At 38.1% G+C, this 27,848-nt stretch overlaps 1 protein-coding gene across 6 annotated transcripts in view; it reads left to right on the forward strand.

The window, feature by feature from the left end:
• Nucleotides 1-27,848, forward strand: part of PCCA (propionyl-CoA carboxylase subunit alpha) — a 390,617-nt gene that overhangs the window by 284,105 nt on the left and 78,664 nt on the right. For all 6 annotated transcript variants that reach the window (XR_004626797.1, XR_004626798.1, XR_004626800.1 and 3 more), the window contains one exon: nt 8,818-8,916. Coding sequence is in view for 1 of the 6 variants with exons in the window: in XM_034665428.1 (XP_034521319.1) it covers nt 8,818-8,916 (99 nt within the window). In the remaining 5 variants the exon portion in view is untranslated. The remainder of the gene's footprint in view (nt 1-8,817; nt 8,917-27,848) is intronic.

Genomic DNA, 27,848 nt, shown 5'->3' on the forward strand with positions numbered 1-27,848 from the left:
ACTTACTGGCCTTCACAGAAACCTGGTGGTGGTTTTCCTCCCATAACACACATGCACCTTTGAGATGGGAAGTGAGCCTGTTGTTTCCTCTAGTGCCATTCTAGACCATGTTCCCCTCCCTCTTGGAAAACCCTTGTTCTTTGAAGTTCACATCGCCTGAGTTGATGATGGCAATCTCCACTTGGAATCCTTTAGTGCTTCTCATCGCTCCGCCTCTCCCATGTGCCATGCTCACCTTTGTTTTCTGTGCTCTGCACACTGTTTTCATATGAGATAAGCTCTTTCTCGCCTCTGGGATTTTTTTTTTTTTTTTAGCACGAGATTGCCTCTGGGATATTCCCTCTGGATAGTCCCACCTACGCACAGCTACCAACTAATTTCTACTCACTCTTCAGGTGTTAGCTTAAATATCACCTCTTCCCAGGAGGTCTTCCTTCCTGCTGAGAATAAAGAGTAATGAGAATTAAGAAGAGAGTATACAATTGCTAGAGAAGATTTGTGACCTTTCAGAGTACAGTTTTAGCAGCCGGATTGTAGAAGGTTATGGGAAAAGTTACATGGTAGGAAAATAGGCACAGAACACTTGTTCTAGAGCCTGTCAGAGAAAAGAAGGAAAGAAGCAGTTTGGTGGTTGGAGGGCGTAGTGGGTCAGGTGCCCATCTGTGAAAATATGGGGGTTCTGTACGTGCATGAGGCAGAGGGGAAATGGCCGGTGTATAAGATATCAGTAAAGGAGAGCAGGTTCACTGATGCCAAAAAGTAAAAGGACTTATGTCTCGTGGCTTCAATTTTGGTAAAGAAAAGAGGAGGTGTTCTGCCAAGAGTGTGGGTCAGAATCAATATGATGATTAATATAAATTTGGTGCACTTGAGTCCTAGGTTTATTTAAACTAAAGGCATGAAATCTTTATGTCTTGGTTAGTGTTTCTAAACAGAGATGTTGTGTCTTTGGGTTGTTTTTTAAATAGAGTTTTAAAATAATGTAAAATATTCTAGTGTTTTCATAGTGCTTAGAACATTTCCACAATATTGTCTTCCTTGAAAGGTATGAAATTTTATTTATGTCATTTGTCATTTTACTCTGTCTATTTTTTCTTTAATCTCCACACTGAATTTGACTTAATTTGTTAGCTTTTATTGCTTGTCAAAGGAAAGATCTTAAAAATTTCCTACCCAAACAGAGGTGCTTGAGCAAACCAAAATCCCTTTCTAATATTGGAATTTGCCATGTCAGAAATTAACCGTCTAAGTGGATCTTGAATAAAAGGGCTTTGCAACCATAAAACCATAGAATTTTAGCCTAGAAGAGATCTTTAGCATTGCTCATTCAAGTCCATTATTTTTAGATAAGGAAGAGTTGATACAGAGCAGTTGTCCAAAATACATTGTAAAATTGGGTACTGGAGATGAAATCAATAAATCTATGACCAGAGAAATTGAAATGAGTATTGGTGTGTTAACCAAAATGAAGTTTTAGAAGGGAAGCTATAATGTATTGTGTGCCTATTGTGAAAGGTATAAAGTAAATATTGACTTCATGCTACCATGAGAGAAGAAAATAGGCCCTTACACTTCTCCTCACTTTTAAAGTTTTGAATATATAACAAATATATACAGAATAAAATTTAAAAGGTATGAATAGATTTGCAGTAAAAGGCAAGCCCCCCTTCTATCCCTGTCCCTCAGCCCCTCTGCTCCTCTTACATATTTATCTAGAGATATTCTATACATTTAAAAAAACACAGGGTTTTTTTTTTCCCTTTAACAAATGATAACATACTGTATATGCTCTTCTGTAACTCCTTGGATGTGGTTTCATATTGGTAGATATAGAGATGTCTCCTTTTAAAATAAGGGGTGCTAAGTTCTCTTATATGCTACAAGATATGTTTATACAATATACTTTAAGGACATCTTGGCTGGGTATAAAATTAGGGGGCAACATTTTCCTATTTAGTACTTAGACCACATTGCTCTATGGTCTTATGTATCAGTTTTGCCCTTGAAATTAGGCTGACCTGAGGTTTTTCCTTGCTTTTGTCTGATTTCTTATTTTTGCCAAAATATCCACATAAAACTGTCTTTATTCTTAAAGTTCCATAACCAACATCATTCTACAAATTCAAGGTTTTATTTATTCTGAGAAGTTTTACCCTATCATATCTTTGAAGGTACATTTATTCTTTTTTCTTTATAAGCCTTTTTGAAAAAGTTGTTTGTATATTCTTTGGATCCACTTCTCCCTCCTCCATATCTGTTGTCTTCTCTATAAATTTTTATATTGCTGGTCTTTTGTTTTGTTTTATATGATTTTTCCATGTCCTTGTCTTTCTTTGTAGTCTCATTGATTCTATTTTTGGTTGCTTCTTAAGGTGGCTTTTATCTTTATAATGTTATTTTTCTCTTCATTTTTTTTTCTGAGTTCTACCAGCTTGATTTTCATTTCCTTCTGTTGTTGTATGATCTCTTCTTTGAACCTTTGTTTTTCTTCTTTGAGCTCATTTTTAAAAAGAGGAGTCATGTTTCCTATGGTTGTCTTTGAGACTTTGCAGAATTATTTATCTGAACTCTTCCTGTGTTTCTTCAAGTAGTTCTTCTTGTGTTATAATACTCTTAATTTACCTTTTTCTCTTGATAAAAATGTGTTTTGCAAATTGTATGCGAAGATCCAGCATCGGTTATTTTCTGATCATCATGTGCAGTAGGGTGGTTGGTTGTGTATAAGCATGGGCAACCCGTAGCTTTTCCTTGTTAGGCCTTTTACTCTAATACCCTCTCATCAAATCTGACAGTTCCATTGTCCTAGATTTCACTTTCCATTAGTTTTTGGCATGGAAAAGATAGGGTGGTTCTTTATGTCAGGTTCTCAGTGCTGTAATAATGAACTGCCACCTCCACTCCGCGTCTGCTGCTTCAGCCCCTCTTGGCTGAAGAATTATGTGTAAACAATGTATATGGCATAGTAACATGAATTCTGCAGTTCAGTCTGCTCCTATCTTTCTATGGGATTAAAATGTTCAAATTCCCTGCCTCTCCTACTGGCCTATACTTACATCTAGATTTTACTCATCTCACGAAAGCATCAATAGAATGATTGCATCTGCTGTCCTGAATTATGTTTCTTGGTGAAATCTGTTTATAGCTTGAGGCCTGAGAAGGCAGGTGATGGTTTTCAGCATGTTCTCTTCCCTCTTTTAAAATTTGCTGATATGCTTCATAGTTTATGATTAGGAGCTCTGATAACTTCCTTGCTTCAGTTATATAGTGACGTTGCAAAATTATGCTCATTACTTCCCAGGTGTACAAGGAAATGTAGTTTCTGTATGTCTGTCACATAGTCTTCCTCACAAGCCTTTAGTAAGGGGTGAGGGGGAGGAAGCACTTTGGTTTTTTGTTTTTCTTTTTTTAAGAATTTTTTAAAAAGATTTTGTTTATTTATTTGGCAGAGCGAGAGTGCATAAGCAGGGGGAATAGTAGAGGGAGAGGGAGAAGCAGGCTCCCCTTTGAGCAGGGAGCCCACTTCAGGGCTCAATCCCAGGACCCTGGGATCATGACCTGAGCCGAAGGCAGGTGCTTAACCATCCTAGCCACCCAGGCGCCCCAACACTTTGGTTTAAGCAGTGTCTTTCAGATACCATGGTGTTTCGGGTTTCTTTCCCTCAGTCCAGCTACCATAGTGGTGTGGAGTTTGGATGCAAGTAAAAGGGGCCTTTAGGTACGTGGTTGAACTCACCTTGTAACTATAGAGGTGGGGAAGAGAACTCAGACCCACAGTGTCTTTACAAGGCTCTGCTGTAAGGACCTGGACCCATAACTGTCAGGTGAAGATTCATCCTCTTTGTTATGGAAGAGGCCTCTGCTACCCATAGTCCTGGTTACTGTTTGCCTGTAGTCATGGAGTCCCCTGTACTGTGTTGTGTTTATCCTGACCCAGACTTTGTCCTCTCATTAAGATAGGTAAAAACTTCTGGATTCCTAACATGATGTGCTTGGGTCATCTATCCACTTCTTCCTCCATCAGTGCTGTGCTTTTGGTCATACACATTAGGAATGCCATGACACGAAGCCTACAGCCTCTCCTAGACTATGTTCCAGAAGTAGACCTCCAGCTTAGATATTTTTAGGGTACCTGATACCTGCCAGAGTGATTTCACACATCTCTCTCCATTTCTATCCCGCTACCTTTTCCCAAGGATCCACACAAAAGGAAATGGGGAGATCTCTGATCTCTGATTTCTGATATCTTCATCTTCCCTCTCTTTCCTTCATGTAATTGACAGGACTTGAAAAGGACTTTTCCCCCCATGTTTCTGTCTAGATGGAACTTTCCTTCTGTCTTTCTTCCCAAATTAACATTCATATCCACTCATCCAATAGCAGAGGATGCAGGGAGAGAAATTAATTTATCAGTAAGGGAACATAAAGGTAGTTCAAAAATACAGCTTTCAGTTTTTGAAGAGGTAGACTTTGCTCCCTCTATTTTTATTTTAAAATAATTTTATTTTATTAAGTTTTTTTTTTTATTTGAGAGAAAGCAAGCAAGGGGGAGGAGCAGAGGGAGAGGGAGAGATAAAATGTCAAGCAGACTCCCCGCTGAGTTCAGAGCCCAACATGGGGCTTGATCTCAAGACCCTGAGATCACGACCTGAGCCAAAATCAGGTTGGATGCTTAACTGACTGAGCCATCCACGCACCCCTGTTTTTGTTATTAAAAGTCAGATTTATTGAGGTATAATTAATAAAAAAATTACTCTTTAAATGTGTGGTTTGATTGAATTTTGACAAATCTATATAGTCATATAATCACCACCAAAATCAAGATTTAGAACTTTTCCATCACCTCATAGAGTTCCCTCAAGCCCTTTCCTAGTCAAGCTTATCCTTATACCCGTAGCCCCTAGAAACTGCTGACCTGATTTCTGCCTTTTCCAGAATGTTCTATCAATGGAATCATACGTTCTATATACCCTTTTGTGTCAGCCTTCTTTCACTTAGCATAATGCTTTTGAGCTGGTTATTGCTCATTTCTGTTGTGTGGATATATACCATATTTGTCCATTATTATTGGTTCTTTGGATTTTTGGGGTTTTTCCAGTTTGAGGTAAATGTAAACTTTCTGTGTATATATTCTATCATAAACAAGCTTCTGTGAACATTCGTGAACACTCTCTGTACATATTTCTTCACTTCTCTGGGGTTTTCTAAAGCAGGTCTACTAGTTTCCATTCCTACCTGCAATGTGTAAAGGTTTCAATTGCTCCACATGTTTGCCAGCTCTTAGTATTATCATTTCTTTTCATTTGAGCCATTCTAGTGGGTGAGTAGTGCTATTTTGTTATAATTTTGTTTTTTCCTAATGACCACTCAGTGATGTGCTTGTTATCCCTCTTCCTTGATGAAGTATCTGGTCAAATCTTTTGCCCATTTTTAAAGAAATTCAGTTGGTTTTCTTATTGACTTATAGAAGACAATTCTTTGTAGATTTTGGATTCAAGTCCTTTATCAGATACGTGTTTTGCAAATATTTTCTCCCAACATGTGGCTCATTTTTCCTTTTCTTAACAGTGCCTTTCAAACAGAAATTTATAATTTTGGTGAAGTCTAATTCATCTATTTTTTCTTATAAGATTTGTACTTATGTCCTGAGGAATCTTTGCCTGGACCAAGGTCGTAAAGGTTTTCTCTTATGTTTTCTTCTAGGAGTTTTTTAGTTTTAGGCTTTACATTTAGTTTTCATTGTTTTGATTGTTTTTTTTTTTTTTAAAGGTTGTGAGATAGAGGTCAGGATTTATTTGTTTTAATACGGATGTTTAATTGTTTTAGTACTATTCACAAACTGTGCTTTCCCCATTTAATGTCTTGGCACTTTTTTTGAAAATCCACGGGTCTCTGAACTCTCATTTTGTTCTATTAATGACTATGTCTATTTTTACACCAGTATCTTGATTAATGTAGCTTAATGGGAAGTCTTAAAGTCAAGTGACATGAGTTCTTCAAATTTGTTAAGTTTTCAAAATTATCTTTATTGTTCTATATCCTTTGTTTTTCTATGTGTTTTAGAATCTGCTACCAAAAAAAAAAAAGAAAAAGACTCCTGGGATATTGCTCGGAATTACATTGAATATATAGATCAGTTTGGGAGAGAACTTATATCTTAATAATAGTAAAACTCTCCTAATTCATGAACATGATGTGTGTGTGTGTGTATTATACATTTTAGATCTTTAATTTCTCATGAAATACTGCTTCTGATTTTTGAAAAAGTAAAACCCCCCCTTCTGTTTTCATTTGTTACTTATTTTTTACCAACTTTATTGAGATATAATTCACATACCCATACAGTTTATTCATTTAAATTGTACAATTCAGTGGCTTGTAGTATATTCCCAGAGCTGTGCAACCATCACCACAGTCACTTTTAGAACATTTTCATTGTGCCAAATAAGAAAACCCATACGCCATAGCTGTCACCCCTCAATCCTTCCATCCATCCCCACACCCCCAGCCCAAGGCAGCCACTAATCTGTATGGATATTTCTCTTCTGAACGTTCATTATAAATGGAAGTATGTAATTTGTGGTCCTCTGTGACTGGCTTTTTAGTTGGCATGTTTTCAGGCTTCATCCATGTAAGTAGCATGTATCAGCATTTCATTCCTTTTTATTACCAAATGATATTCTGTTATATGGTATGTCGCATTTTGTTTCAACATTCATAAAGATAGTTTTCTTTAGGCTGTGGTAAATTGGTTTCTCCTCTACAGGATTTGAGTAAATTCGGTTCTTTTCTCAGTTCCCCCTCATAAGCCCTAAAGATGACGATTACAGTTTCATTCTGTTACCCCTGTTGATTTAAAATTAGTATCAAGGGGCGCCTGGGTGGCACAGCGGTTAAGTGTCTGCCTTCGGCTCAGGGCGTGATCCCGGCGTTATGGGATCGAGCCCCATATCAGTCTCTTCCGCTATGAGCCTGCTTCTTCCTCTCCCACTCCCCCTGCTTGTGTTCCCTCTCTCGCTGGCTGTCTCTGTCGAATAAATAAATAAAATCTTTAAAAAAAAATTAAAAAAATAAAATTAGTATCAAATACAAATCTTAAATGCTTATCATTAAAAATATTTACGTACAGCCTTTAACTTTCTTATTAGTAAAACTTTTATAACTGAACATTGACCTTTTTTAACCTTTTAAATTTAGAAGCCATGTCAAAGCAAGTATTTTTTTCAGTTTTAAAAGGTATTTTTAGCACTTAATATTTGTAAAACTCTATCTATTGGGAGCTTCTTTTGGAAATCTTTTATTAACATAAGGTGATACTTAATTTGCTAAATAATTTTAAAATGTGTTATTGCTGCTTCACAGATCTTTATCATCTAGTGTTTTAATAGTAAATAATTTATGAGATAGTATGATTATCTCACCTTATTGTTAAAACTCATTTAAGGATGGTGGAACCATTGGGGACAGGAGAAGGGAGAAAATATTTAGGACCTACCATGACAGGAATATTGGTAGAGACTTTTATATGCTAACTTCTTTAATCTTACAGCTTCCTTTTGGGTAGATATTTTTACTAGATTTTAGTTTGGCAACATAGGTTTAGAAGTTTAAATGCTCCAGTTTAGTGAGCAGCTCTGACTGAGTAGAAAAGCAGTGTTAGGTGAGACCTAAGCCATTTTTCCTTCCTCCTACTTATTGAACTGTGCTCTATGGACACAGAGGCCACTGAACCAGGAAACACAAGTGAGTGTATCATGTACGTCCCACTGATATTTTGTTACATAGCCAGTAGCATATCTTAGCTTCTAGACTGTATGACCACACCATTGTGGAAATATATATACATGAAGTCTGTATAGATGTATATGGACATACTTAATCTTCTAAATGGTAACATCTGTATGTCTTTTATTTTAGTAAGTATTGTATAAGAGAATTAAGAGAGAGTAAAGGAATTGTTAGGGATCAAGTGTTTTGACTCTGCTACTGGTTTATTTTGAACCTTTGAACAAACTCAAATATCCCTTTGTTAGGTTGTTTACTGTAGAGTTAAAATAATACTGTTATTTTTTTCTTAGTTCTCATATAGAAGAGTTGGGGAAACTGAGTGAAAAGGAAGCAAGCGCTAACAATACTCTTTATTTTAACTTAGCTTTGCTTGTTTTCTTTCAGTTACTTTTATTTATTTGGAAATTAGAATTTTTCTCTTAACAAGTATCTGTTTTAAAAGATTATGGGTTTTTTTTTTTGTATCTTCATAAATGATGACTTGATGAAATTACTCATTTATGATCGACAAAAATGTGACAGAACTCTTGCAAAGTTCAAATGGACTTTTAATATTCGACACCAAAGAATTTTGCCTAATTAAAGCTTCTGTTTAATTAAGATAACAATGCACAGTCCTTCATTAAAATGAACACAGAAAAAGTTCTTTCTTGGTCCTTGGAGAGGATATTATATGCAAGCCCTGATGTGTGGGTTGCAAAATGTCACTGGAATTTATATGCATTACTTGTCTAATTGCAGTAAATGTAGCATGTCCAGATAGGTTTAGAGTTAGAAGGCTGTTTGTTACTTGCTGGAAATCACTTGAAACCTCAGTACCCAGAGGCAGCTGTGCCCAGGTCCTTCACCTCTCCCCAGAGATGACTAAGAAGACTCTTGTTGGACCCTGTCTTTCATGGCAGGAGCAGTAAACATGACAGGTTGTTTGGGAGCCATCTGTTTAAAATGGCTGCTGCTTTGTATGCAGCAATGAACTTGAGATCAGTTTTCTGTCTTTCTTCATGGTAACAGTCTTCTTTGGTATCACAACAGGTGGAAGTTGATGGCTCGAAACTAAATGTGACCAGCACGTGGAACCTGGCTTCACCGTTATTGTCTGTCAACGTTGATGGCACTCAGAGGACGATACAGGTAAACGTTCTGATGATTTACTTTGAGGGGTCCTGCAAGTCCAGAATCCTAACCAGCACCTGCCTGGTTAATACTGACAGATATAGTAGGGAGAAGCTGCGTTTTATTCATATCCTACATTTATGGTCGAATACGTTTTGTCTTACTTTGGAGGATCTTGAGGCAAGTCTTATTCTGAGGAATCAGTATTTTCTTTTTTCCAGGCAATCCAGGAAGTCTAGTGTATTATTACTTACTATACTTTGTCGTAAATGAAGCGTCCCATGCGGTTTTCAAAAAATATTAGAGGATGGCAATTTTTGTTGCCATTGTGGGTTTTTAGTTATAAGATGCAACTTCGTTACCTTCCTGTTCTGTGTAATTGAGATTAGGTAGCATTAAGTCAGAAATGTGAGCTATATTCAGCTTGACTTGCCAGAACACAGGATGCCTTTTAAAAATTGAGTAATCTTAATTTATTAACCTTTATTTTCCCTCCAAAGTAAGATTTCTTACATTGAGGAAATCCAGAGTTGATTGAATGTTCTTTGTCATCAGTGACCTCCATTTTAAAGTAGACAGCTATGAAAAGAGATTCTGCCAAAGTTCCTTCAGCTCACCTCATAGTTGAAGTTTAGTGTTCCAGGGAAAACAAAACAAAACAAAGAACACTGTGTAACATGCAGTGAACACATGCAAATAAAAATCATAACTCCCCCCCCATAGTATTAAATGCTCATTCTTTCTGTTGTTGTTTTTTTACGAAAATATTTTTACGTTGCCTTAACTTGATTTTGCACAGGAAACTGAATTTTGCACAGGAAACTGATTTTTAAAACCTAGAGACATCAAGAGAATCACAGATAAAGACTTCTGTATACCAGATTCACATATAGCCCTATTAGAGACAGAGGTATTCCAGAAACCTCCAGTACATATTTGATGACTAAAGTAATTTCTATGCCAGGCTCAATGGGTATATTATCTTTATGGTTCTAAGAAATATCGAACTCTCAGGAACGAGCTGTATTTTGACTTTGGTTTTGTAACTTACCCCAGTACATTTTTTTTCTCTCATATTTTCTTTCACATTCTAATAATGAGATGAAACACTTCGAGACCCTTGGATAATATATCACTGCATAAGTTCACGTTACTTAGATCCATTTATTGTGTCTTCAGAAAACATGGGTTTGTTACACTTGTTTATGTTCAGTCGAATGTGCCCTGCACTGAACGTGCTGTGGCCACGCATGCATGTTCTGGTCAGGGAACACAGTATGACCTCCCAGGAGTGAGCAGAGAGATGGAAAGTCCTACTACCCAAATTGGTGTATCATGGTACTTTCAGTTTCCTTCTCAGTGACTGCAGATAGGTAACTTAATGGTGCTTTTATACGGAGAGTTTCTAGCTACGTTAACACTGGATGTGTATTTAGAATAATTCCCAGAAATATTTTCCCTGTCATAGGGATACTGTCCAGTAAATTCCTTTTCTTTCTTGTAAGTTCTTTGCTTAAAAAAGGGGGGGGGCATTAATCTGAAATCAGTGACCCCTCAAGGCAGAGCCCCCCTGACTCTTTGGAGGAGGTTATTGCTTCCAGTTAAGTACTATTTCATTGGAAGGAAATAAACTCAGAGAGGTATAAATGGTGTACTGCATAGAAACCAAACAAACTCATTTACCTTAAAAAACAAAAGGTGAGGAAACTTTCTTTTTTTTTTTTTTTTTTTTTTTTAAATTTTATTTATTTATTTGACAGAGATAGAGACAGCCAGCGAGAGAGGGAACACAAGCAGGGGGAGTGGGAGAGGAAGAAGCAGGCTCACAGCAGAGGAGCCTGATGTGGGGCCCGATCCCATAACGCCGGGATCACGCCCTGAGCCGAAGGCAGACGCTTAACCGCTGTGCCACCCAGGCGCCCCGGTGAGGAAACTTTCTAAGGAAAGTTTTTCCTTACCAGAATAGATGAATTTTATTCACTTGCTGTGGTCATTAGTTGATTTTTTTTAATCTCCAAAATATATGAAATTAATAACATAATGAGAATAAATAATACTCAGTACTTACTGTGTATCAGGTACAGTTCCGAGCACAATGCATAAATATATATATTTGTTTAGATAATAATATATGACTATATATATAATATTTCATCTTCACGGCAGCTGTATGAAGTAGGTACTATTATTTGTACTTTCGTAAATGAGACACCTGAGGCTCAGAGAAAGGAAGTGACTTGCTCGTCAGGGTCACATGGCTGATAGCAGGTAGAGCCAGGATTTAGATCCAAGCAGGCTTGCTGTGGGACCTGTGCTGTTAAGTGTCCCGCTCTGCTGAGGCAGTCTAAGCAACTGTTCTGTGATTACAAAGCTAGGAGGAAGCAGAGCAGAAATTTGAACCCTGGCATGGTGACCCCAGAGTGTGTGCTTTTAACTGCTGTGCTGTATAGTACTTTTTCATTTTCTCCATTGGAGTTCTTCAAATAATAATTTATCTTTCATTCATGCTTTAAACCAGTGATGCTCAAACTTTGGTGTGCTTCAGAGTGACCCAGAAGGCTGGTTAAAACTCAGATGGCTGACCCACCCCCAGAGTTTACTCCAGTTTAGTTGGTCTGGGCTAGGTGTGCATTTCTAATAAGTTCCCAGGTAATGCTGATGCTGCTAGTCCAGGGGAAGTAGTCTGAGAACCACTGCTTTAAACCTTTGCAATCAGAGAATAAACTGGGTAAGTAAGTAGGAACCAAGTCATTTGAAGCCATAGCATGGCCTCTGCTTTATCCTTGGCCAGAGGGATCCATGGACGAGTGTTTACGAAGGAAGAGATGGTGTGGAGAGCATTGGGGTTTAGGAAGAGCTTGGTTCTGGGGCGCCTTGGTAACTCAGTTGGTTAAGCCTCTGCCTTCGGCTCAGGTTATGATCCCAGGGTGCTGGGATCAGGTCCTGTGTTGGGCTCCCTGCTAGTCAAGGAGTCTGCTTCTCCCTCTCCCTCTGCCCCTCCCCACTGCTTGTGCTGGTGCGCCTGCGTGTGCTCGCTTTCTCTCTCTCTCTCTCTTTCAGATAAATAAAATCTTAAAAAAAAAAAAAAAAAAAAAAGGAAGAGCTTCGTTTGAGTTTCATTGTGGAGAAAGGATGGAAGGAAAATGAGATTGGACACTGAGAGAAAGTCAGGGCATGTTTCAGAAACAGAGGAGGGAAATCATCTTCTCAGAATGTTTTTTGTCAGGACAAGAGCATTGTGTGGTGAGGGGATTTAAAAAGACAGGAGAATGAATGGTGGCTTCGCAGTGTTCTTTGTGGATTTTCTCTTCCCCTGCCGTAAGCCTGGGCAGATCTTCAGGGTTTGTGCCTGGCTCCCTTTTCTTTGTGCTGACCTCCTGGGCTGAGTTGCCCAAGACTTTCAGCGCAATACCTCCAAACAAACAACTGTGAAAATGCTACCGTGTGTTTCAAAGAAGAACTACGTGGTGAATAGGACCACAAGTGTTTTTCAAGTGATTTTACAGTAATAATGGCTGGGTTTTTTTCCCCTGGATTTTTGTGCCTACTTTTGGACTTTTTGTTATTTAATATTTTATATACACAAATATGTATTAATCTATCCAAAAGCTAAAGAACACAACAGAAACCCAATTGCTTGCCAACTAGATTAAAAAAGGAAACATTACCAATACTAATGTCTTTCCTCTGTGGTCTTCCTTAATTAAATCCTTTCTCCTGCCCCCTAGAGGTAACTACCATCCCAATTTTTAAATTGCATTTTTAAATGCATTTTAAATGCATCCCTCCCTTCTTCTTTAGGAATGTTGTATATACAGTACAGCTGTAAACAGTATGTTGATGTCTTTGAGCTTACATCATTGGCACCATACTGTCTCAGTGCTTCTGTGAGTGGCTTTTTCCTCCAGTATTATGTTTGTGAGATTGGTCATCTGGATGCATGTAGCTTTATTTATTTCCATGCTATATGTCGTTAAGTCATATTAATATACCACGATTTATTCTTTATCCCCTAGTTAGATATTTGTGTTACTTATTTTGTTTTCAGAACAAACCCTGCTTCTATGAATGTGTCTCTGTATGTTTCTTCTTGAAATAAGAGCTTCTTCAAGGAATATGCCAGTAGAACAGCTGGTTGCAGGGACTATGTATTCTTAATCCTGCACAGTAATGCTGAATGGTTTTTCCTATGTGGTTGTACCAATGTATATGTCTACCAACAGTGCTGCTGCTATCAATAATATGAATAATAAGAAAACCTAATTGTATGGAGCGCCTGGGTGGCACAGTAGTTAAGCGTCTGCCTTCGGCTCAGGGCGTGATCCCGGCGTTATGGGATCGAGCCCCATATCAGGCTCTTCCACTATGAGCCTGCTTCTTCCTCTCCCACTCCCCTGCTTGTGTTCCCTCTCTCGCTGGCTGTCTCTATCTCTGTCAAATAAATAAATAAAATCTTTAAAAAAAATCAAAAAAGAAAACCTAATTGTATACTTAAAACTGTGTCAGGCACTGACTCTTCTATACACTTCATCTTTATCAAAGTATTTAATCCTCACACCAATCCAATGTACTAGTGTTACCCTGCATTTTGCAGTTGGGAAACTGAGGCATTTAAAAATACTAAATTGTTTGCCCAAGACATTCTGCTAAGAAATGGAAGAGCCAGGATTTGGACCCAGGAATCTGCCTTTAACAATTTTGCTCACATCCTAGGTAACTTTTGGTATCCAGACTACTTAAGTTTTTCCTGACTGGTGGGTTTAGATGGTATCTCTTTGTGGGTTTATTATATATTGGTTAGTAATGACAGTGAGCATTTTAAAGTTATATTTATTGACACTCCTGTTTTCTGCAAACTGCCTGTTCATGGCTTTTGCCCATTTTTTTTTATTGGAGTGTTTATCTTTTTCTTATTGAATCATAAAAGTTCATATTTTGTGAATCCTGATCCTCTGTTAGTGGCTCATGTAGTAATTCTGTGTTTAATTTTTTAGGAACCACTATACTATTTTCCACAGTAGCTGCACCATTTTACATTCCCACCAGCAATGCACAAGGATTCCAATATCTGCACATATTCACCAATGCTTGTTATTTTCTGGTGGTTTTGTTGTTCTGTTTTTACAGTTATTCTAATGGGTGTGAAGTGGTACCTCATTGTAGGACAAGATTCATTTAGATAGTTATTGAGAAAACATTCTGAGTACTTCCTAATAATTGACCTTCTTTTATCTTTTTTTTTTTTTTAACCACGTAACTACTGCACAAATGCAACTTTTTTTTTTTTCTTTAAGAATTATTTGTTTGGGGGGCGCCTGGGTGGCTCAGTTATTAAGCGTCTGCCTTCGGCCCAGGGCATGATCCCAGGGTTCTGGGATCGAGCCCCACATCAGGCTCCCTGTTCCACTGGGAGCCTACTTCTTCCTCTCCCACTCCCCCTGCCTGTGTTCCCTCTCTCACTGGCTGTCTCTCTCTCTGTCAAATAAATAAATAAAATCTTTGAAAAAAAAAAAAAAGAATCATTTGTTTGAGAGAGAGAGAGCATGCGAATGGGGAAGGGGCAGAGACAGAGGAAACGGAGAGAGGGAATCTCAAGCAGACTCCCCATAGTGTGCAGAGCCTGCTGTGGAGGCTCTATCCCAGGGTAAGTCTTGATCTTAAGACCCAGAGATCATGACCTGAGCCAAAATCAAGAGTCGGATGCTCAACTGACTGAGCCACCCAGGCACCCCTAGAAGGAACTTTTTTATAATTCTTCTCTCAAACCCACTTTCTCAGCTTATTCTTTCCTCCCCTACATAAAATCACAAACAATTCTGTCATATGGTTGTTACTAGGGAATGTGCAATCAGTGTTCTACTTAGGAGAGGGTGTGTTTATTTTTTTATTTTTCATTTATTTATTTGAGAGAGAGTGAGAGAGAGAGAGAGTGCACAGAGGGAGAGGCAGAGGGAGAAGCAGACTCCCTGCTGAGCAGATCTTGGGATACTGAGATCATGACCTGACCTGAAGGCAGATGCCTAACCAACTGAGCCACCTAGGTGCCCTTGGAGAGGGTGTGTTTAAAAATCTAGTTCATTGTAATTTCAAAACAGGTAGAACCTCTCTTCCTGGACTCAATTCCACCTCAGACAGAAATATTTATGAGAAAGATGAGACTGTTGTTGCTTGTTTCTCTTTTGCTTTATATCCTCTCCACTTCTTCCTTGCCATCTGGGTTCTCTTCAAAGTTGCTGTTTGGGGTAAAGAGGGGAGGAACATGGTAGGAAGAACTGGGGTGATCCGGGCTACTGTAACCTGTCATTCATTATTTTGGAGACGTGGCAAATGTGCAAAGTTGCCTGGCGTCTTCAAGGACACTTTTGAGGATTTGGGAGAATTTCTCACCAGTAGAACCCTTAAAGCCTGCTCTGTCTTTTCCAGTTGCCTTTACTCTCCTGATTCACATCCCTCCAGATTTTCCTGTTGAGCAGGGTCTCTCATAATGACCCAGGATGAGCCTCTTCTGCACGATCCATGTCTGGGCCACAAGAAATAATTATAAATGCATGCCTCATTAAACTCTTCTCTTCCTGCTTTGTCACCAAAATGATTGTTGATCTTACCTAGATGTCCCTCAAAATCCAGGAGATACATGGGAAATCAAGTGATTCTCATCACATCCCTTTCACTTAGCTTAAAGTGTTCAACCTTGAGTTCTTAGATTAGGAATTCAACTTCCACTGATTATATTTTTAATTTCTTTCATTTTTCTCTTGAAGTGGGAGATGGGCAAAATTGTTGGTTTTGCAGTTCTTAGCCTGTTCTACTAGGTAGCTAGCCTAGCTTCTTAAGAGTATGTATTTAGCACCTATTTAGTTTTTTTTTTTTTTAAGATTTTATTTATTTATTCGACAGAGATAGAGACAGCCAGCGAGAGAGGGAACAAAGCAGGGGGAGTGGGAGAGGAAGAAGCAGGCTCCCAGCGGAGGAGCCTGATGTGGGGCTCGATCCCATAACGCCGGGATCATGCCCTGAGCCAAAGGCAGACGCTTAACTACTGTGCCACCCAGGCGCCCCAAGCACCTATTTAGTTTTATTACTGAATCTCTGTGACTACATGAAAAGTAGCAGTTAACATCTTTTTCTGATGAGATGATAAAATATTTGGCAAGGAAGTGTACCTTTGCTTTAGCAATCAGTTCCTTATTCATCCATTCTAATTCAGTCATATCAGATTATCTGTTTACTTTCCTTGTTTTCATTGGTAAACCTCATGCGCTTAATATTAGCCATTAATTGCTTTAAAAATAAATTGTAATTTGGCATGTACCATCATTTGGATACTGAATTTCATAGGTTACTAACTTCCTTTAATTGATAGGAATTCTCAGATTTGATTTGACCTTCAGTTACCCATGCCATGCTGAATTCCTGGCACATGTAAAGGCTCAGTAACTGGACAAATGGATGAGTGGATGAATGCATAGATAGTCATCTTGCATTTTGTAATTTCAGAAATCTGTTTTGGGTGCCTGGGTAGCTCAGTCAGTTGAGCATCCCACTCTTGTTTTCAGCTCAGATCATGATCTCAGGGTTGTGGGATTGAGCCCTGTGTCAGGCTCTGCTCAGCGTGGAGTCTGCTTCTGTTCCTCCACTCCCCCTCCCCCCGGGCTCATGTGCGCGTGCTCTCTGAAGTAAATGAATGAATATAATCTTCAAAACAGAAAAAAACCTGTCTTATCTGTACTTTTAAGATTTAGATTTTATTTCTCTAAGACTACATCAAATTACACTATATTTGTGTGACAGCCTTCTTGGATATTTTATCAATTCTCTTTAACTCCCAGCCTTCTGCTATACTCTATTGGATAACATGGCAGCTTGATCTCTGTGGATACAGAATCACCATAGTTTTTGTGAGAACAAAGACCAACTTCCAAATGTATCATGCTTACCAAGCACATTTCTTTCCAATCAAGTGAATGTCTTTCTTTTTTTCCTAAGCTGTTTAAGGCCAATAGTACCACCTATTGATAGGTATAGAAAAAGGTTCACTTCAGACTATTCCTGATTTCCTTTCTCTCAGAAGTTTGTGCACTCATTGCTTGAGCTCTGTCTTATCCAGCATGCCTAATTACTCATTGTTCACTAAGTCTACTGCACAGCCTCTTAACTTCAACCTACCCACATGGCTGCTTAAGTCTTTTTCTCTTCTGACATCTAGAAATTCATTTTCATGGACAAAAATTCTAATCATTGTTAATAACTTTAAGTATAGGGGCGCCTGGGTGGCACAGCGGTTAAGCATCTGCCTTCGGCTCAGGGCGTGATCCCGGCGTTATGGGATCGAGCCCCACGTCAGACTCCTCTGCTATGAGCCTGCTTCTTCCTCTCCCACTCCCCCTGCTTGTGTTCCCTCTCTCGCTGGCTGTCTCTATCTCTGTCGAATAAATAAATAAAATCTTTAAAAAAAATAACTTTAAGTATAGAGCTAGTGATGCGTGTATCTGGAAGGAGGGAGGTCACTGTATTTTGAAATGAAGCAGTTTATACTAAAGAATTGAGGACATGAACGTTGAAAACTTTTGAAGATACTTCTAGGTCCTCTAGTATTTTTATAAGTTTTTAATCTGTTTCTTCATCTAATAATTAAACCAAGTTTTCTTTAAATATCATTCAAAGAAAATAAAGTGAGAGTATTTCTTTTTTTCTGTTAGCTATATACCAGTATTTTCCTACTATTCCCAGTGCAAATGGGGAGTCCATCAGTAATGATGTTTATAAAATAGGTCTTAGTGGTATAATCTGAGAACCTACAATCATTTCTCATTTCTGTTGTGGGAAGGTATAGTCTCATTTTCAAATTACCAATTTAAAAAGTTATAGAATGAGGGGCACCTGAGTGGCTCAGTCAGTTAAGTATCTGCCTTCGGCTCAGGTCATGATCCTGGAGTCCTGGGACTGAGCCCCACATTGGGCTCCCTGGTCAGCAGGAAGTCTGCTTCTCTCTCTCTCTGCCCCCCCCCCAACTTGTTCTTTCTCAAATAAATAAAATCTTTAAAAAAAAGGTTATAGATTTGGGCAGCATTGTCCAATAGAAATCTAATGAGCCATATACATGCAATTTTAAGTTTCTTAGTAGACACATTAAGAAAGTAAAAACAAGTGAGATTAATCTCACTAATCCATTTTGTTTAACTCAGTATATTCAAAATGTTAGCATTTTAAGACAACATAATATAAAAAATTATTAATGTGATATCAGAAACAACACATACACCTGACATGCGTATGAGAATATACCAATAACAGCTTAAGCAACAGAATGATGAATGTGAAATGCAGTCATACCAGAACAGTGAAATTGTCTGTAAGGAAAAGTATATTCCACAGCTTCTATATTTATATTACTTAATATTAAATAAAATGGAAAATTTAGTTCCTCAATCTCATTAGTCACATTCCAAGTTCTCAGTAGACAAGTGGGCTAGTGGTTAGCTCACAAACAAAACCTTTCATAAATAAGAGAGTGCTCACAGAAGAAAAACATACTGTTTTTTTTTTGCTCCTGTATGTGTCAGCCACAGTTTTGGTTTTTGTCATTTAGAATTAGGAGTAGATGAACTAAATTCATTTTTAAACAGAAGATGAATTTATCATACTGTTGATGAACTTTTCACATTTTATTTTAGGACTACTTTTTTTTTTTATTTAAAGATTTTATTTATTTATTTGACACAGAGAGAGACAGCCAGCAAGAGAGGGAACACAAGCAGGGGGAGTAGGAGAGGAAGAAGCAGGCTCCTAGCAGAGGAGCCTGATGTGGGGCTCAATCCCACAACACTGGGATCACGCCCTAAGCTGAAGGCAGACGCTCAACGACTGCGCCACCCAGGCGCCCCCTTAGGACTACTTTTAATATGCGGAATGATTTCCCGCCTATAGCATATAATTAAGTGTTGTAACAAAAGATTTGCTGTGTTCCGTGCATGTAGAGCTCACTGTATTGTCTTCGTACACCCTAGCACCTTTGTAGCTTGGAACGTGCTGGTCAAATAGAACTTTTTCTTTCTTTCTTTCTTTCTTTCTTTCTTTTTTTTTTTTTTTTAAATTTCTGTGACTATATTCCTGTGAAGCATTCTTTTTAACCTTAAAAGAGGCTCTTCAGTTTTACTTTGAACAACTCAAATAGTCTTCCATTTCTTACAGTGTAATTTGTCTACTGGGATTTAATGTGTTGTTTCTTGCTAGCATTTTACATACTAGATTTTCATTTTACGTGGTCATGTTGTTTGAACATTTGCAAGCAGAGCTGCGGACTAACTGCTATTGGCCTGTTTCTTTGTGTGGCATGATTTCTTCTATCCACCTGCTCACAGCAGGTTGTCTACGGGCCTGAAGAGTAGCTAAATACTTTTGAAAATATCTTGAGATCCTGCTAAGGTCTAACAATCTCTGCATTTGTGTGATGTGAAGCTATTCATGATGTACCTTTGAAGGCTTTTTTTCTTTTTATTTTTCATATTCTTCCTTAAATTTTTTCAAGAGAAGATAAATTTATGATAAATAACAGTACAAAGCTGACTGCAGCACTAGTGCATTCTACATTGAATAGGTTATTGATGCTCAATTAAGTGGAACTAATTTTCTATGTTAAAGCAGACACATTTGGAATAGTGTCACATGAATGTCATGTTATTTATTACAGAACGCCAGATTAAATGGATTATTTGTGAACTGATTGCAATGTTAAATAATGTTACATAACTTGATAGCTTAAAATGCTCAGTGGGCCTCTGTAATATAGACTATTATATTATAAGTACGTGAATATGATAGAGCTGTAATTGTGTTTGCAGATTGAATAATTGTCTGTGATATGTTTGCAAGTGCTTGTCTACACAGAGTTTGAATAGATTTTTAAATTTTAAACTTCCCTGTTTTTGAAGAAAATGAATTGAGTCTCATACCTCTTGAGTAAGGGAAGTTAAAAAGAAGATGTTTTCTTTCTTTAGTTTTTTAGATGAAAGTAACTCTCACAACCTCTGGGAATAAACTGTTATAATCCTAATAAATGGGTATAGATGCTAAAGTAAATATTTTAATAATATTTTAGTTAGAAAATTAAATGAAGTGGCTTATGTGTTTGCTTATACTTTGCCAGTACCAAAAAAAAAAAAAGAAAGTGGATTTGGAAGTCTTTCTGTTTTTAGTCCCAAAATAAATGTTTTCCATGTTTTTCAGCTGTTTCTCTCCATCCCCTTAGAAGTAATTAGCTGTTATTTTGTACTATGTGCATGTGATTACTCTAGAGTTATCAAATGTAATATGAAACCATCTACTTAGGATGTATAGGATATATAAATATATAACTTCGTAAGTGGAGGTTGGTATTTTTTTCCAAAGAAGTAGGAAATGAGAGAGTAATTATTAACCATCTCCTTTTCACATTCCTGAAAACATCAATTACAGTTACACATCTTAGAAACAAGCCCACCAGGAGAACAGAAATAACTCCTTTCACTATGCTTCGAAAAATTTAATCACAATTTTAACAGCTGGGATGTATTTACAACTATAATTTAAAATATTAATTTTGACACCTCTCCTGCTTTTGTAATGGAGTCCCAGAAGCTTAGCAGTTTTCTCGTCTCTAGTGGCTTTGGTTTTATGATTTGGAGCTGCTTTTAAAAATTTACTATAATGGGAAAATGTCGTTCTGTGTCTCCCCCTGGTCCTCCCCCCAAGTATTTTTTTTTCTCCTCTACTATCTGTTTACTAGAAAATGATATTTTAGTAGCTGCCAGAAGGAGAGAATTTTGAATAGTATAAACACCGATTGTGGTAAATGTGGAAAAGAATGCAAGCAGCTGCAGTGGAGAGCGATAAGACAAATCCCGGAGTAATGGCCTTTACCACACGTTATCGTCCTGGAAATCAGTGAGGGGAAAAAGAAAACTATTACTATTTCTTCCTCTTACTGTTCAGTGAGATTACGTTTAAAGGTGGAAATTGCCTCTGATTTCATTATCCCAGAAAGATATTTTTGGAGCATTTATTATTTTGTGAATGTTTTGCTTTTTTTGAGTGAATAGCTTTTGCTAATTTTGTAGGAATTTTATTCTCACAAATCTTGAAGTTGTTTCAGTAATCAAAGTCTTACTTCTTGAATATGCTTTTCTTTAAAGGAAAAAAAAGTGTATATTTTATAAATGTTGGAGCAGAGAATCAAAATAAGAACAGAAGGAAGTTTTTATCTAGCTCTGAAGTGCCACTTAAAATAGGAAAAGGGGTAAAAAACACTTGGAGAAAATATTTGAATAAGGATGGGATATGTTTCTTGAAAATAAGTCTTAATTTTTATTTTATTTTACTTTCTGTTATTAGCTTATCAAATGGTCAGTTCATATTTGTTTTGGCATGTCTCAGACTCTTTGTAAGCTCTGATACTTTGTTCTTTGTGAATTCTAAAACCTAATTGTCTTAATCATAAACTGTGGGAAAATTGTATACTCCTGGTTTTTGTATGGAGGTAAATTCCAGTTTGAATGAAATTCTATTTCCCTATTTTTTTTTTTTAATTACATCAGTCCTTATTGCTGAGCTATGTCAGGTTTGGGCACTTCTCTTTTTCTGTCTCTCTCCCTTTCTCTCCTATTTGTGCCCCTCCCCCCCATAACATGTACAACATTTATAACGGGGGTGTGAATACCAAACATGTAAATACATAAATAAGGTAATTTGAGTACTGAGAAGGTTGATAACGGCTATAAGACAGGATAATTCATAGAAAGTAACTAAAGGAGTGGTGAGTGGCTAGAAAGTTGTTTCTGAATAGCTTACATTGAGTTGAGACCTATGAGGAGAAGGGGGCAGCCACACAAAAATTTAGGGGGTGAAAGTCCCAAGTCACAGGAATGGCAAGTGCAAAGGCTGAGACAGGAACAAGTTTGGTTTGTGCAGAGGCCCGAGGGAAGGCCAGCATCTTGAGTAGCGTTTAGGAGAGTGGAAGAAGATGGGCAGGGATTAGATTGGACAGGGTCTTTGTAGGCCAAAAAGTTTGGGTTTTATTCAATTCCTACTGTGAAGCTTTTGAAGGGTTTTGAATAGAAGAATGATAGGACGTGATTTAAAATCACTGCTGTGAGGAGGATGGACACAGGAGACCAGTGGTGGAAGTAAGCAAACCATTTATGTGATCACTGTAGTCGTCCAGGTGAGAGTTGCTGATGGCTGAGACCAGGAGTCGGTCAAACCCAGCCCATGGCCTCTTTCTGTATGGCTCACAAGTTGAGTGGTTATTACATTTTTAAATGGTTGGAAAAAATTTAAAGAAGAATGATATTTCATGACACATGGAAAGTATGTGAGATTTCGATTTCAGCGTCCATAAATACAGTTTTACCAGAATATAGCCACATTCGTTAGTTTTTTTATTTGCTATGACTGCTTCTGGAATCTTTGTTAAGTAGAACCTTAGTACCCTGATTTTCCCTATCACACAGCAATTCAGTGGCTTAGCAGTTGTAAAGTTTATTGTGATGTTTTTGAGCTCAGAACCAAGATTTAAATTTTTCCGAACAAGAAGAACCACCCTCAGCCACTGTTATCAAACATCGAATGGCTTTGAAAATTAGCTTATGCTGCAGATTTGGTGTTCTTTAATGAATTCAACCTAAAATTGCAAGACAAAACAGTACTTACATGCAAAATCTATACTGTGGTAATATCATTTGACAACAATTAATGTTTGAATCACAGCTAATGTCAAGCTGCTTTTTACGCTTCCCAGGCTGTGAAAAGATTAAAACAAGAAGTGAACGACAGTTTCAGCAGCAAAGAAAATTTCCATATTTTAAATATCCATTTCATTGTACAGTTGAGGATCTTCCAGCTAGCCTAAAATTGGAAGTGGTATTAGACTAAAGGCAAATATCAGGAGAGGAATCTAACAAAATTCTGTAAATGCCTTGCAAGCAATGAATATGCTTAAGTAAAGTCCGATGCCTGTGGATTGTCATCGGTATTTAGCAGTACCTGTCTATGGGGAAAGGTATTGTCAAAGGTGAAATAGCGGGGCGCCTGGGTGGCTCAGTAGGTTAAGTGTCTGCCTTCAGCTCAGGTCATGATCCTGGGGTCCTGGGATCGGGCCCCTAATCGGGCTCCCAGCTCAGTGGGGAGCCTGCTTCTCCCTCTCCCTCTGCCACTCCCCTTTGTTCGCACTTACTCTCTCTCTCTCTCAAATAAATAAATAAAATCTTTAAAAAAAGTAAGGTGAAATAGGTAAAATCTCATCGCAGATCAGCATTAACAGATGCATATTTGCCATTGATTTTAGTGATAGAGAACACTAACTTTGAGCCCCAATTAAACAGAATTTTATCCCTAAGTAAGAGAATTCCATTTTCCTTATTAGTGTTACCAAAAAATTGTGCTTAGGTATTATTATTTTTTTAATGTTGTCCCAAAAAAATCATGAAAATCTCTTTTCTCTCTTGTTCTGTAACTAGCTACATCATATCCTCAATTTTGCCTCACAAAGCCTAAAACATTTACTACATGGCCCTTTACAAAAAGAGTTTGTCAGGTCTTGGCTTAGACTAAGGTGGTAGCGGGGGAGATGGTTAAGAAGCAAACTAATTTGACATATATTTGGGTGGGAAGGCAGAAAAGATTGACAGATCAGATACCAGGTGTGAAGGAAGTTAAAGAATGAAGCGTAAGCAGCTGAGTGAGGGATGGCAGTGTTTACTGAGATGGGAGGTAGGGAGGAGCAGGTTTGGGGAGGCAGATCAATAATTCTGCGTGGACTTAGTAAGTTTAACATGTACATTAGACATCCACGTGTCAAGGTCCAGTTAACAATTGTCTCTGTGAGTCTTGAACTCATAGGACAAATGGGAATTGAAAACATAGATTCCATAGTCATAGATTTTTTTCTCTCAAAGCATGGATCTGCCCATACAAAAGGATCTTACACCATACATAAAAATTAACTCAAATGGATTAAAGACCTAAATGTTACGCCTAAAACCATGGAACTCCTAGAAGATGGAGGCCAAAAGCTTCATGACACTGGACTTAAGAATGCTTTCTTGGATGTAACACCAAAGTCATAGGCAACAAAGGCAAACACAGACAAATAGGACTACATCAAACTTAAAAACGTGTGCATCAAAGGACTACGAACAGCAGAGCGAATGGGAGAAAATATTTGTAATCCTATATCTGATAAGGAGTTAATATCCAGAATGTATAAAGAACTAAAACTTAACAACCAGATGAACCTTATTTATTTATTTACTTATTTATTTATAAAGATTTATTTATTTAGGGATGCCTGGGTGGCTCAGATGGTTAAGCATCTGCCTTTGGCTCAGGTCCTGCGGTCCTGGGATTGAGCCCCGCATCGGGCTCCCTGCTTAGCAGGGAGTTTTCTTCTCTCTCTCCCTCTGCCCATCCCCCACCGCTTGTGTGCTTTGTCTCTCTCAAGTAAATTAAATCTTTTTTAAAAATAAGATTTATTTATTTATTTTAGAGAGGGAGTCTGTGAGCGGGGAGGGGGAGGGGCAGAGGGAGAGGGGGAGAGAGAGAATCTCTGGCAGTGTCCCCGCTGAGTGAGGAGCCCCAACTTGGGGCTCAGTCCCAGGACCCTGAGATCATGACCCAAGCTGAAATCAAGAGTCATAAGCATAACTGACTGAGTGACCCAGGTGCCCCAAAAAGTAACCTGTTTTGAAAATGGACATAGGACTTAAATAGACATTTCTCTGATGATGATATACAGACAACAAACGTATGTACATTTGCTCAACATCACTCATCGTTATAGAAGTGTAAATCAAAATGACAGGGTATCTTCTCACGCCCATTAGAATGGCTACTACCAAAAAAAAAAAAAACCACAAAACAAAAAACCCAGAAAGTAACATGTGTTGGTGAGAACATGGAGAAATTGGAATCCTTGTACACTGTTGGCAGAATTGTAAAATGGCACAACTTGTATGGAAAACAGTATGAGGGTCCCTCAGAAGATTAAAAGTAGTACTACTGAGTGGTCCAGCAATCTCACTTCTAGATATACATTAGAGAGAATTGAAAGCAGGGTCTTAAAGAGTTATTTGAACACTCCTGTTCATTGCAGCATTATTTAGAATAGCCAGGAGGTCAAAGCAACTAAAATGTCCATCACAGATGAATGGATAAACAAAATATGGTATATACATACACTAGGATTATATTCAGCTGTAAAAGGGAAAGAAATTCCTCACATGGTTAAACCGTGAGGACATTATGCTAAGTGAAGTGAGCCAGACAACAAAAGACAAATACTGTATGCATCTACTTAAATGAGGTGCTTAAAGCAGTCAGATTCCTTGAAACAGAAGGTAAATATGGTGGTTACCAGGGTCTATTGGGAGGGAGGAAGGGGGAGTTGTTGTTTAGTGGGTATAGAATTTCAGATTTTTCAAGATGGGAGGGTTCTGAAGATCTGTTTCACAACAACATAAATATATTTAACGCACTGAACTGTGTACTTACAAATGGTAAATTGTGTTATGTTTTTTTACCACCAAAAAAAAATTCTGGTAGTTGAAAAAGCATAGGAGTCAAACAATTTTTTAAAAGAAACAAAAAATTGGAAGAACTATATAATCTGATTTCAAGACTAATTATGAAACAGCAGTATCGGGACAGTATGGCATTGGGAGATAGATAGAACAGAATAAAGTATAGGAGTAGATCCAGGTATAGGTGGTCAGTTGATTATTGGCAAAGATGCTAAGGAATTTTAATGCAAAATTTTCTTAAATGGTGCTGAAACAATGTCCATTTGGTGAATAAAATGAACTCATTTCTTAGATCAGTGGTTGCCTGGGGGCATGGACCAAGATTGGACTGTGAAAGGATAGGAAAAACATATTGGAGGTGGTGGAAATGTTCTGTATGTTGATTGTGGTGGTGGTTTCTTAAAATTGTCAAAAATCATTGAATTCTATGCTTTAAATGGAATGCAGTCTTTTGTACCTAAGTTATCCTTCAATGGAGTTGATTTATTTTAATATGGACATTGGGATTGGGGGGAAGCATGGATGTGGATGAGATGAGACAGGAAGAAAGTTGATGGGAAAGAGAAGAGAGCTGAGGACTGGGCTTTCCTGGGGCCCTCCTGCTGGTAGAAATTGAATGAAGAGATGAAGAAAGCTAAGGAAGAAGTGCCAAGGAAGTAGGACTAAAACCAAGGGCATGGGTATCCTTGAAGTCAGTGAAAGAATTATATTTGGGAAAGAGAATCATCGACAGTTCATAGCATTGCTGGATAAGATGAGGACAAAGCCAACTGACAGGTAAGGCAACATGGAAATCATAGGTGATCTTGATGAGAAGGACTATAGATGACCAGTGGGGGAAAACACATGGGAACAGGTTCATAGGAGAATGGAAAGGGACAATGTAGAGACCATGAAGAGAGAGAACTTTCTAAGGAGTCTGGCTGTAAAGGACAAGGGGACAGTAGCTGGAGGGAAATGGCTATAGAGGTTTTTTTTTAATTCTTTGCATTTTATTTGTTGTAGGAATGGGATCGTTTGTCTTTTATAGTTTTCCACGGTCAGAACAGAGCTGTTGGCATACCAGTGGTGTGGTTTAACATGTCCCCCTCCTTTGTTTTCTATAAATTGATATTTGGATCTAGAGGTGTAATCAGATTTGGGTGCCATTATCTTTGGCATGACTGAGTCATAAAATGGTGTGGTGTGCCTCTGTAAGAGACACATACTGTCTGGTCACCGCTCTGTTGATGCTCAAGCTTCGTTCAATAAATTCATTAAGGTTTACAAAACGAAGATGTTCCAATGTTGTCATTTTTATTCATTAATACCAGGATTAATTCTTTAAAGAGAAACTCTACCTCGAATGCTTCTTGGGTTATCCAGGACTACAGTTTTCATAGAAAAGATAAATGCTGGATCCTTTCCCTTGACTTTCCAGTTCCCAAAGAGTTGGTTCCCTATCATTCTCCAAGAGTGACTAAATTAGGGTGTTCTGTTTTTGTTTCTGCTATCCACTTTGAACTCATGGGTTCAAACGTACTTGGTCTGCTTTAATCCATTGCAGTTATAATCCTTATTGACGGTCAGACTTCGGCAGCTCTGGCCAGGGCATTTTTTCAGTCCTGAGTCTTTCTAACATGGCCCCAATCTTTGATAGCTCCCTTACTTTCTGGTGTGACAAGATATAGCAGCCTCATTTCTGCCCCAAACCCAGGATTAGCCATTCTGGCGAGAAACCTTGATTTCTTGGAGTGGGAAGCAGCATTTGTAGACAACGTTCGGGATGCTAGGGATGTTTGTTGCCTCTGGGCCTCTTCGGAGTTTCTTTGGAAGATTCAGAAACCAAGCCACCACTGCCATCTTCCCAGAATCCAACAGTCATACTTTTCAATCAGAAAATTTCTCATTCTCAACAGCTGTTAGGATTAAGTGTGTTACTGCATGACAGAGGTGATTAATTGTGCTGATTCTTTTCTGGTAAATATGGATTGGATTCTGGATCTCTGATTCAGGCTTCTGAGGAAGGAAGAGTTAACTGCTTCTGGGTTGAGTCCTGGGTTTGTAGTAATGGCGATGCTTTCACTGAGTATTTTCCTACTATTAAAATCTCAGCTGTGTGGAAGTCAGCATATCATTGGATTGCCTATCCTCAATCTACATTTCTATAGTATGCCTTTCCCTAATTTCTTGACAGCCACACCTCTCACTCTGCCCAGCTAAAACTTCTGCTAGACAGTCGAAGACTGAGAGATGTGTAGGTCACTCTTATCTTTCATAGTATGGGAAATTTCAGAATTCTTGGTGAAGATTGATTTTTCGTTTCCATCTCTGTGGCACTGACTTGCATGCTGTTGGGATTAAGGAGGAAGTGTAAGAAATGGTCCTTGTCCTTAAAGAACTCACCATCTAAGTGAT

The sequence above is a fragment of the Ailuropoda melanoleuca genome, chromosome 7 (genome assembly GCF_002007445.2).
Source record: "Ailuropoda melanoleuca isolate Jingjing chromosome 7, ASM200744v2, whole genome shotgun sequence".
NCBI classification, from domain to species: domain Eukaryota; kingdom Metazoa; phylum Chordata; class Mammalia; order Carnivora; family Ursidae; genus Ailuropoda; species Ailuropoda melanoleuca.